Here is an 11,003-nt window from a genome sequence, read left to right on the forward strand (position 1 = left end):
GGGCTGTTGTGCATAGGGTCGCTATGAGTCAGAAACGACTCGACGGCACATAACAACAACAACAACAACAACCAACCTACAACTTTAAAGAGCTTTGGTGGCGTAGGTTGTAATACATTGTACAGCTAACCAAAAAGCTGTGTTAGACTCTACCAGCTGCTTTCCAGGACAAAGATGGGTAGTCACCTCTTGTGAAGATTCAGTGTTTCAGAAAACTGATGGAGGACCGCAATGAGTCGGAACCGATCCAATAGCATGGGACGCACAACCTTAAGCAGTTTCATAATGTAGAATGATTTTGCACTTAATATCCAAATATAGCTAATATTAAGTTAAAAATTCCATTTCTTTCATGGGAAAATGAAACATGAAGTATTTTTTTAAACTGAATACTTCTTAATGAAAAGTGGGTTGAATGCTGGCACCTACAGGATTTCCAATATAAAGAATTTGTATTTATGAAAAGAATTTCCTCTTAAATTTCTACAAAGAACAACAGACAATAATTAAAAATGACTATTAAGAAAAATAATTTATATTTTCAGCTACTATAAAAAAGAGTGCAGAAATGACCTGACTTAAGAGTGATTTTTAATATACAGGAAGATACTGATCAACTAATTCACTTAGCAAATACTTAATGAACCCACACTTTGTGCAAAGCATTGTCCTTAGTTCTTGATCTACAAAGAACTTATATTCTAGTAAAAAGGGAGAAAAACAAATAACTATAGGTTAGTTCATGATATAAAGAAAAAAATGAAAAAGGCATGGGATTATTTCAAGTAGGGAGGTTAGGGAAAGCTTGCCTGAAACAAGGTAGCTGAAACTCAAATGATAAGATCTTAACCATGAAAGATCAGGGGAGAATGTTCCAGGCAAAAATACCCAGCATATGATAAGGCTTTAAGAAGAGGGAATAAACGCAAAGCCTGAAGAAGAGACAAAGGAGTAGTACTGCTGGAATGAAACAGGAGAGGGAAAGATGGTCTATGGAGTGATAGGAAACGCTGTTAAAAAGAGAATAATTTGGAGTTAGATCACCTTGCAGGCAAGGATAAAATTCCAACTTTGACAGAAAGCAGTAGAGAGGATTTTAAGCAGATGACTGAAAAAAACTGCCTTGAGTTTTTCAAAGATTGCTGAAGTTAACAAAAGAAACTCTACTGAGGGACAAGAAGGAAGACAGAGATCATAGTAAGAGACAAACGTGGTCGTTTGTCTAGGCAAGAAATGATGCAGCCTGAACTAGAGGGTAGCAAAAGTAGATGATGTACAATTTTCATACAGGAAGCGCGTGCCATATTGTTGCACAGAAAGATATTGAAAATAAATAACAAAAATATGTATTTAATATTTTAGAAATTACAGATGATAATTTTTAGGATGATGAAAATGAACACTTTAAACATCAAAGTTTGCCCAGTGGCTACAGAGTAAGGTTTTGTGTTGTGGCTTTAATGTTTATCATTCTTGTGGCACTGAAAATAATAGATGTAAAACTGCAATATTCTACACCTAAGTGTGCATGGTAAAATAATAATAAACTTACATGCAATATCCCTGCAATCTTAGATGTATAGCTGCGTGGTCTTTCTTTATCTTTAAACCTAAAAGCAACAGCATTCAAATCCTAAAAATAAAGTAAATTCAATTAGATATAAATTCATTATTTAGAAATATTTCTTTTAATTATTTTGCACTACGATTTTTCTACTTTGTATGTCACTTACATTTTGAAAAAGTCTACTCTTGATTTAGTAAAGAACATAGAATGAAAATTTCTTAGTGTACATAAAACTTTAAATATCAGTTTAATTCTTAACATCAAAATCAAAATAAGTATCAATTTTGAATAAATATATAAAAAATAAGACACTATATCCTAGGTTGTTGAAGCTGTTCTTGAAACAATTTAGGGAAATTGTGGAAGAATCTCATGAGATCCAGCAGTTTCACAGATAATTTATTAAGTCATTCAATGAATTGAACACAGGTTGAAAATTATTATCACTTTCACAAGCAGAGTTTGCATACCTTTAAATAATTCATAGGTAAAAAAAATGTTGCTCACATTAAAATACATTTTGGAATTCTGACAGTGTACTTCTACACTACCTATCTTAAAAATCCTTTTATATAATCATATACAAAATAATTCTTCTGAGAAGACTCCTATAGGTTTTTATCACCAGATCTGAAAATGCTAGAGTTGTTTAGCTTTCAGACAGGGATTAACACAAGCCCTGAGATGGAGATATAGATATATATATATATATATACATATATATATACATATATATATACATATATATATACATATATATATACATATATATATACACACACACACACACACGCACACACAAAGACATTGGCATAAGAAATTGCTGGGTTTCTTTTGTAGCATGGAAAGCAATCCAACTTTTTTCCTTTCTCTGTCCTAAAAAAAGGCTTCATGATGCCTAAATCTTTAAACTGTGCCACAGGTAACCAATCAGATTACCACAACAAAGACTTAACATTACTATTACATATTTCAAAATTTTAACATTTGAATTTTTAAAAATTAAGACATTTTGACTGGATCTTAAAATTTAAATTAATTCATATATTTGTTTCTTAAAAACAGATTGCTTAAGAAAAACATTTTGGTGAAACAAAAGTACCTTGCACTCTTGGAAAACCCATTCTTGAGGTCCTTCTGCACGTAACTTCTGAATGTACTGAAACATGTGCAAGATTATATCTTCAACATGTACTGCAAAAAAGGAGCACACTTTAAAAGCATTCAGTCATGGAACTCTTCAAAGTAGTGCGCTCACTCCTAATTTAAGGTCAAATAAGCAGAAGATGTAACTTAGAAATGGAAGTTCTCACTTTCCTGTGACTACACCTAGATGTCCTGCACACAGGCTCTGTGTGCTCAGGGTTATGTGACAGAAGGGACGTGGTGGCATTGAGGAAATGAGACACCAAGTCCACGGTTTACCAGTGCAGCTTACAGGGGACGGAGAGGGGTGTGGGTGAGTGGGCTCATCCAGGAAATGAAGGCCAAATTTCAAATACACACACAAATGTGATAAACTGTATTAGTGTTTACAGCTTTTTAACAAAAAATAGATTCACAGTATAATGAATTTTAAAAAACAAGAAACAATTTTTATTTAATGGCAAGAAGGCTAATACTTACATAATCCTTCCTCAGTCAAGTCCACATTAATGATAAAAAACATAAAACCTCGGGCTCCTTCCTTCTGACCACCAACAAGAGTGTTTACCCAGCCTGCAATGTTCAAAGGAAATCAACATGTTCATATGAATGGTTTCTTAAGATTAAAAAAAAAAGAATAACACTATTGTTCCCAAAACATCAACATGAACCTCTTACAGAAATAACCAGGAGAAAAACCAAGTTGAAATCATTTCAGAAACTAGACACTAAAGAAAGCTCATGGGATTTTATCTGGCTGGAAGTTTTCCTCAAAATAGTTTCCAAATCAAGACTAGACTAACAGGCTTAAATGTTAAGTAAGAGTATAAGAGGGGCCTTAACATAATACAGTAAAATTTATGTAAACTGGAGCCTCTGTAAGACAGAAATGGGTCAGAAAAAGGGGAAAAAAATCCACTAAAATATTGTGCTAAGGCAGAAAACTTTTCTGTAAGACTTGGAAAAAAACTCGGAAAACAGGGTAGGCCCGTAGAGTACAGGCTCTCATAGGTTTGAGTGCATATCCTCCTGGTTAGACGGAGGTAAAGTGTACTAACATCTTTCACACAGATATTTAAAAACATATATTAGGAGCTACTTCCTAACCTCTTACTCATTTTAAACATGCACCACTGCTATCTTTTAAAAAAACCTGCTTTGCTGCTAATATTAAATGGTAAAACATACTACAAAAACAAAAAAACAAGCAAAAAGGTACTAACAACCACTGTCTCATTGTGCCAACAGTCCAGTCTCATTTAATAATATTCTTTCAAAGGAAAATATTTAGGAGACAATAAGAGACAGAATGAAAAGATGTAATGAAGCATCACCTTTAGAAGTTGGCGCCCCAAAGATTTACCTTTTGATTTAAGTTCTGATAATAGACTTCCAGGACCTTCATGCCCAATGAGATGGCCAAGATAATGGCCAGGATTTGATTTGTAGTATTTCTGAAGATCAGGTATGGGAAATGTCACATACAAATTCCTAATATCCTTAATGGGTACTATTTTGTAAAGTTGCTGAGAGGATAAAACAAAAATCACAAAAGATTAGCACTCTATAACCCTTACTGAATAAAATACCAACTCACTGTGAAGAACAGTGATTTTCATGGAAGAATCACATACTGAAGAGAGAATCAGTTGCTATAGAAAATCATAAACATAAAGAAAGAAACAGCCTACGTTCTCCTTGGACTATTATTTGGTATCCGGCCCACGTTTGATTCCATGCATCATGTAGCCAAGTAGTCCTGGCTGCTAGCTTTCAGATGAAAATGCCTGAAGTCTGCCAAAGCTACAGCTACCCAAACTAAATTCTGTTTTTAGCATGGAATGATTAAAACATATTGACATATTTTGGTAGTACTTGTCCCTACTGAATGTGAAATTGTTTGATTCAATTATCTAGATGAATATTAAAAACCACATAAATAAAACCTCTGAAATGTTGCATCTGCTCGCTGGAAATTAGTACATATCATGCCTACAAATTAAAAAGAGAATTTTTTAAAATGCATGCATTTACTTTAAGGTGTTCTTCTTGGAATGGATGTTCTGGAAATTCTGGCAATGGGACATTTTTGTTCTCTACTTCAGAAAATAACTTTACCACCAGATTGGTCAAGTCATCTAAGGATTCTACAAGAAAACAGACATTGAAAACAAAACAGTTAGATTAACCATAATATTTGATGAGTAGAAATACTATGACATGACAAAGAATAAACAAATCTGTCTTGGAAGAAGTGCATGTAGAAAGTGCACTGTAGGTGAAGACGGCATACTTTGGTTTGTTGTTTTTAGGTGCTGTTGAGTTGAATATGACTCACAGCAACCCTATGAACAACAGATCTGAACCCTGTCCTATCCTGCACCATCTTCACATCTCCAACACACCTGAGCCTCCTAATCCACTGAGTTCAGTACCAGAAGTCAGTTACAATGTGAAAGTGACCTACAGGAAATTAAGGAACTGAAGTATCACTTGCTTCTTTCACATACGTATTCTGCCACTCCCACTAATCACAAACATTCTGAGAGCAAAGCTCGGGTTGATTCCTCTCTTGCCATTATTACTTGCCCAATAAACTATTTATTAAAATCATGTCTTTTATCTCAACTTTGAAATAGTAAAAAACACAGCTGAGGACTCTTTTCCTACAAACTGGGGAAAAATACTAAGTGATATTTAACAAATGATACCTATATTCAGCAACTATGTTCTACAATATACATTTTGCTTTTCAAATTAGCTTCATTATAGGGAGCTCTGATGGCCTAGTGGCAAGACGCTGCACTGCAATCCCAGAGGTACAAGGTTCAAATCCACCAGATGCTCTACTAGAGAAGGAGGGGGCAATCTCCTCCTGTACCAGTCAGATCTGATTTGACGGTACATGTAAAAATAATACAATAAAAATTTAAAAAAAATTAGCTTCATTCTTTGGATGCATTTTATAAGATGATTTCTATTTCCAACTTTCCTTTATCAATTTAAAATCCAAATATTTGTTTATTTTCTAGTCACAAAAATCTTATATGGTACTCACAGAAAATTTAGAAGCAAAAACAAAGAGTAAGTCATGAGATTGAGATAATAAGAAACGCTACCATAAATGAAACACATTGCAATTAAACCTCAGAACTCCATTAAGCCTCAAATAAAACCTCTACTTTCCTAGTGAGCCAAAGCCACTTTGTTAGCATTTAGTCACACAACTGGTAGGCATGACATTACTTAAGAATTTACATTCAACCTACTGGACTCCAGAGTGTACATTCTAAACTACTATTCTATATTTTAAATTCTGGCTATATGCTTTTCTGTTTACACCACATGTCTATTAACTTTTTTCCTTTAATCCCAAAATGAGAGCATTTGGTCCACAGTAGAATGTTTTTGTATTTAATACATTAAAAATATCTTGATACATTATATAATGTCATAGAATTGTTTATTCAGTTAATATAGATTCACGCAATACCCATGGTGCATAAAAACTAACCCAGACACTACAAATAAAGCAGTTAACAAAATAAGTTTCTGTTTTTAAGGAATTTATACGCTGTTAGAGTGGGTGAAAATAAGCAAATACTCATTTAACCTCTCGGATAATAATAAATGTCAAAAGGAAAATACATCAGATAGGGGCAGAGTAGGAAGACATTGCTATTTAGATTGTTTCTAACTTTTCACTATTGTTATATGCTGTAGAGTTGAAATGTTCTAAAAACTGACCCCCACAGTGTGTTTTCAGAAGCTATAAATTACGTAGGAAGAGACGATACATCTTTTTTCCCCATGGTACAGCTGTTGGATTCAAACTGCTTGTCTGTGGGTTGGCAGTGCAACTCTTTATTACTCAGCCATCAGAGCTTCCCAACTTTCCACCTTTCATGCTGTAAACTGTATACCATCGAGATGGAGTCGACATAGTTGACCTGCTAGTGGGAGTAAATATCAGGGGAGGAGACTGCCCATCTTTCTCCCACAGAGCTGCTCGTGGATCCAAACTGTGTTTCTCCGGGTTGGCAGTGCCACCAGAGCTTCCTAACTTTTCACTGGTACCTATTATATCAAGAGAAACCAGTTTGAACTGATTAAGCTGTATTTGTAGACATAGAAAATCATATGAAAAGGGTGATGAATCTTGTTAAACTGCTTCCTAGAAAACTATACCATTATAAAAAAAAACAGCACAATCCCCTTTAAAGTGGGTATAACTTAAAACAAAATAAAACTATAGTAATTTAACAGAGAACAAAATATCATTATTGGTTAATTTGTATCCTTAAAAATCAAGCCTTTACAGTTTGAATCCACCAGATGCTCTGCTGAAGGAGGGACCATCTTCTCCCGTACCAGTCAGATCTGATTTGATGGTACACACACACACACAAAAAATCAAAAACAAAAACAAAACAAAACAAAAAAATCAAGCCTTCACTGTTTCTGTTCCAATCAGTTTTCCCAATTTATCATTACCTGACTTTTAATTTTGCTTCCAGTTTTTACATTGCTATAAGGTCTAAAAAGAGAGCTATGGAGACAGGACACATCCCTGCCGTACACCCTTCCCAATTTTGAACCATGCAGTGTCTCCTGGCTCTGTTCTAACCACTGTCCCTGGTCCAAGTATAGGTTTTGCAAAAGCACAATCAAATATTCTGGGATTCCCATCTTCTCAGAGTCAGTCACAGTTTGCTGTGATCCACACAGTCAAATGCCTTTGCATAGTCAATGAAACACAGACATTCCTCTGGTACTCTCTGCTTTCAACCAAGATCCATCTAACATTATCCCCAATACCACCGCCTCTTCTAAACGAAGCCTGTGCATCTGGCAGTTCTGTGCTGATGCACTGTTCCAGTTGTTTTTTGGGTAATTTTCAGCAGCATCTTGCTTGCATGTAATATTAATGATAATGAACCATAATTTCCACACTCAGTCAGATCACCTTTCTTTGAAAAGGAAAAATAGATCTTTTCCAGTCAGTTGGCCAAATGACTGGGCTGTCTGAAGAGGAGTGTGGCACCAGGATTGGAGAAAGACTCATCAACAACTTGCATTATGCAGATGACACAGCTCTGCTCGCTGGAACTGAGGAGGACCTGAAGTGCTTTCTGCAGAAGGTCAAGGACTGCAGTCTTCAAAGCGGTTTGAAGCTCAACATTAAGAAAACAAAGATTCTCACTACTGAGCCAACTGGCAGCATCATGATAGATTAAGAGATTGAAATTGTTAACAGCATTAGTTTGCTTGACTCCACAATCAACAGTCTTGGTACCAGCAGTCAGGAAATCAAAAGACAAATTGCATTGGGAGAGTTGGTTGTCAGGGACCTTTCCAGAGTATTGAAGAGCAAAGATGTCAGTCTGGAGACTAAAGTGTACCTAATCCAGGCCATAGCCTTCACAATTGATTGCTATGTGTCAGAGAGCTGGACAATGACTAGGGATGATAGAAAGAGAACTGATGCCTTTGAACTGTGGTGCTGGAGAAAAGTATTGAATATACCATGGACTGCCAGGGGAAAAAAAAGGTTAGTCCTAAAGAGGGTGAAACCAGGCTGCTTCTTGGAGGCAAGGATTCTGAGGCTTTGTCTGACATGCTCCATGCATGTTACAAGGAGGGCCCAGTTCTTGGAGAGGGACATCATGCTTGGAATGGTGGAGGGACAGAGAAAGAGAGGAAGACCATCAATGAGATAGATTGAGTCAGTGACTGGGGTAATGAGGGTAGGTGTATCAAAGACAGTAAAGTTGGCACAGGATAGAGCAGACTTCAGGGCTATAATACACAGGGTCAGTATGAGTCTCAAGCAACTCAATAACACATAATAACTACAATAATATAAGGTCTAATCTATTATCTTTTTTAAATTTTTTTATTTCCATTCATTTATTGTTGCACACTATTATCTTTTCCTTTATATTTTCTCCTTGCTTTTATATACTTATAGCACCAACTACTAATTTATTTCTTTTTCTTCTGGTCTTCATTTGAAATTATCTAAACTTCTTAGAACACAGTGTGACAAAAAAATAAATTTTTACCTTTTCTAATAGATAGATAATTTTAAAAATCTCTGAGCAGATAAATAGCCCCATCTTTCTTCAAACAATTTGAAAAAGTCAAAGTGGAAAAGTTAGGTTACCCAATTCTGTGAAAACTTCAAGGATTCTTACCTCTGCCCAGGACACAAATAGCCATTAAGTTGGATGAATAATAAGTAGAATGAAATTTCAGTAGCTCTTGTCTTACATCAATGCCTTCTTGGTTTGGTCTAGTCTCTAGAGTGTATTTGTTACCTGAAAGAGAAGAAAAAACATTTAACAGAAAAAGGGGAAAAAATGTAATTTTAACATACATAATCAAACAGATATGTTTGGGAGAAAATGACAAATAGAACAGTGTGGTGCAAATTAATACTTTAAAATATTGTTCCCACTAATGCAAATATTTTATAAAAATTATGTTCAAATCTCTGTGGGATGGCTGGTAGCGTAAGCACTTAAACATCAAAATGAGAAAATGAGATCCACATCTCCTCTGTTAATCCTTATGTTTGATTTTCAATTCCCTATGTGCTTCCTAATTAATTGAACACAGTCACTGAGAGAACCTTTTAGAAATTGTCAAGTTACTTGTGAAAAGACAATCACTATTCTTGGCTGAAGCATTAAATTTGTGATATGAATTCTCCTGAATCTTACCTACACTAGTAAAAATAGAATATAATGCTATTTTTATAAATTTCAATTTATAATAGTATATCTTCTAAAATTCCAGTAATTAACTGAACAAGTGTAATATGCATGTTTAAAAAACTCAACAGGTAAACTCTCTAAATGCTATCTTTCTATTAATAGCTTTGCAGTTTAGGGACTCACCCACTGCCATTCAGTGGATTCCAACTCATAATGACCCCCTATCAGGTTTCCAAGGCTGTAAATATTTATGGGAGAAAACTGCCTATCTTTCTCAAAGTGGCTGGTGGATAGATTCAAACTGTTGACCTATCAGTTAGCAACCCAACACAGTCACCATTAAAGTTTCTTAATTTAGGAACTGGAAACTGGAATTCCAGATTGGTGTCTCTGCAAAAAAGGTATCCTGACTGCAAATATCTAAAGACCTTACTATTAATAATTTTTACTACTGGTCCTTCTTAACGGTTCTAAATGGGCTTTCTGTCTTTCATCTGCAAAGAAGAAACTATGGTAAAACATGGTCTTGACCTGGTTTCTTTTTGCCCCCCCTGTGCATTTTTAAACAGCTGCTAAATTGGCTCTTAATTGAATTAGAGAAAGCCAACAGATGGAGGTCTCAGATCCAAACTTCACCACTTAATGCCTATGTACTATCCTGATCCAAGGTTTGTATCCTAAAATGCTTAATCAACAGGCCAAGTGACAAATCACATATTCGTTCACCCTTTTCCAGTTTCACAGTAAATCAGTTGTATTTAAACACCCTATAAATAGCCTACTATTCAAGTTCTTACCTAGCACTCTCAATTTCTTACAAATGATCCAGTTCAACTCCAGTTATGTCTGACTTGAGGTCAGGAAACATTCTTTTTCCTCCACCTGAGGGGTTCAGGGACTTTCTTAAGTATCCAAAGTCTGAATTCCTCAGGGGAGCTCTTGCCAGGAAACTGTTTGTAGTTCTGTCATATCAAAGTAAAATTTGAAAGCCTCCTATAGACCACAAATTTGATAGTCTTAGATCAAGATCATGTCTGGGATCTGTTTATTCACAATCTGATCAGTAACATGTTCAGAAGGATAGGAATCTCAAGAAAGCATATGAAGATCAAGATCATGGCCTCTATCTTGTTGCTGTTAAGAGCTATCAAATTAGAACAGAGTCACAGCTGCCCATCCACCGCATTTTCTGAAGCTGTAAATTGCCTTAAGAGGTGATGATCTCTTGGGAGTAGAGAGGAAAACTTAACTGCGGAATTATACACCTGATGCTCCAACTGTACGTGTGGTGGTGTTTAAGCAGGATGATAAAGGAGGACTTGATTTGTCTTAGAAAGTAGAGGTATCTCTAATTGTACATCTGAAAAGGCTCTTATCCTTAGTTCTGGCAAATTTAACTATGATATGCCTTGTTTTTCTTTTGGGGTCGAATCTATATGGTGTTCATGGAGCTTCCTGAATATATATTCTCTCATTCTTCATTATGTCTGGGAAGTATTCCTCTAGTAATTCTTCCACAACTTTTTCAGTGCTTTTACTTGCTTCTTCCTTTTCTGGGATTCCAATGATGC

At 35.4% G+C, this 11,003-nt stretch overlaps 1 protein-coding gene across 2 annotated transcripts in view; it reads right to left on the bottom strand.

Annotated features, from left to right (window-relative positions):
* Window positions 1-11,003, bottom strand: part of IDE (insulin-degrading enzyme) — a 120,793-nt gene that overhangs the window by 47,219 nt on the left and 62,571 nt on the right. For both annotated transcript variants that reach the window (XM_006880339.1, XM_006880338.1), the window contains 6 exons: window positions 8,911-9,033; window positions 4,748-4,860; window positions 4,077-4,239; window positions 3,194-3,286; window positions 2,670-2,761; window positions 1,553-1,633 (listed from right to left, as the gene is read on the bottom strand). In XM_006880339.1, coding sequence (XP_006880401.1) covers window positions 1,553-1,633; window positions 2,670-2,761; window positions 3,194-3,286; window positions 4,077-4,239; window positions 4,748-4,860; window positions 8,911-9,033 — 665 coding nt within the window. The remainder of the gene's footprint in view (window positions 1-1,552; window positions 1,634-2,669; window positions 2,762-3,193; window positions 3,287-4,076; window positions 4,240-4,747; window positions 4,861-8,910; window positions 9,034-11,003) is intronic.

This window comes from Elephantulus edwardii, unplaced genomic scaffold (genome assembly GCF_000299155.1).
Source record: "Elephantulus edwardii isolate Elephantulus edwardi_28Jun2011 unplaced genomic scaffold, EleEdw1.0 scaffold00007, whole genome shotgun sequence".
NCBI classification, from domain to species: Eukaryota; Metazoa; Chordata; class Mammalia; order Macroscelidea; family Macroscelididae; genus Elephantulus; species Elephantulus edwardii.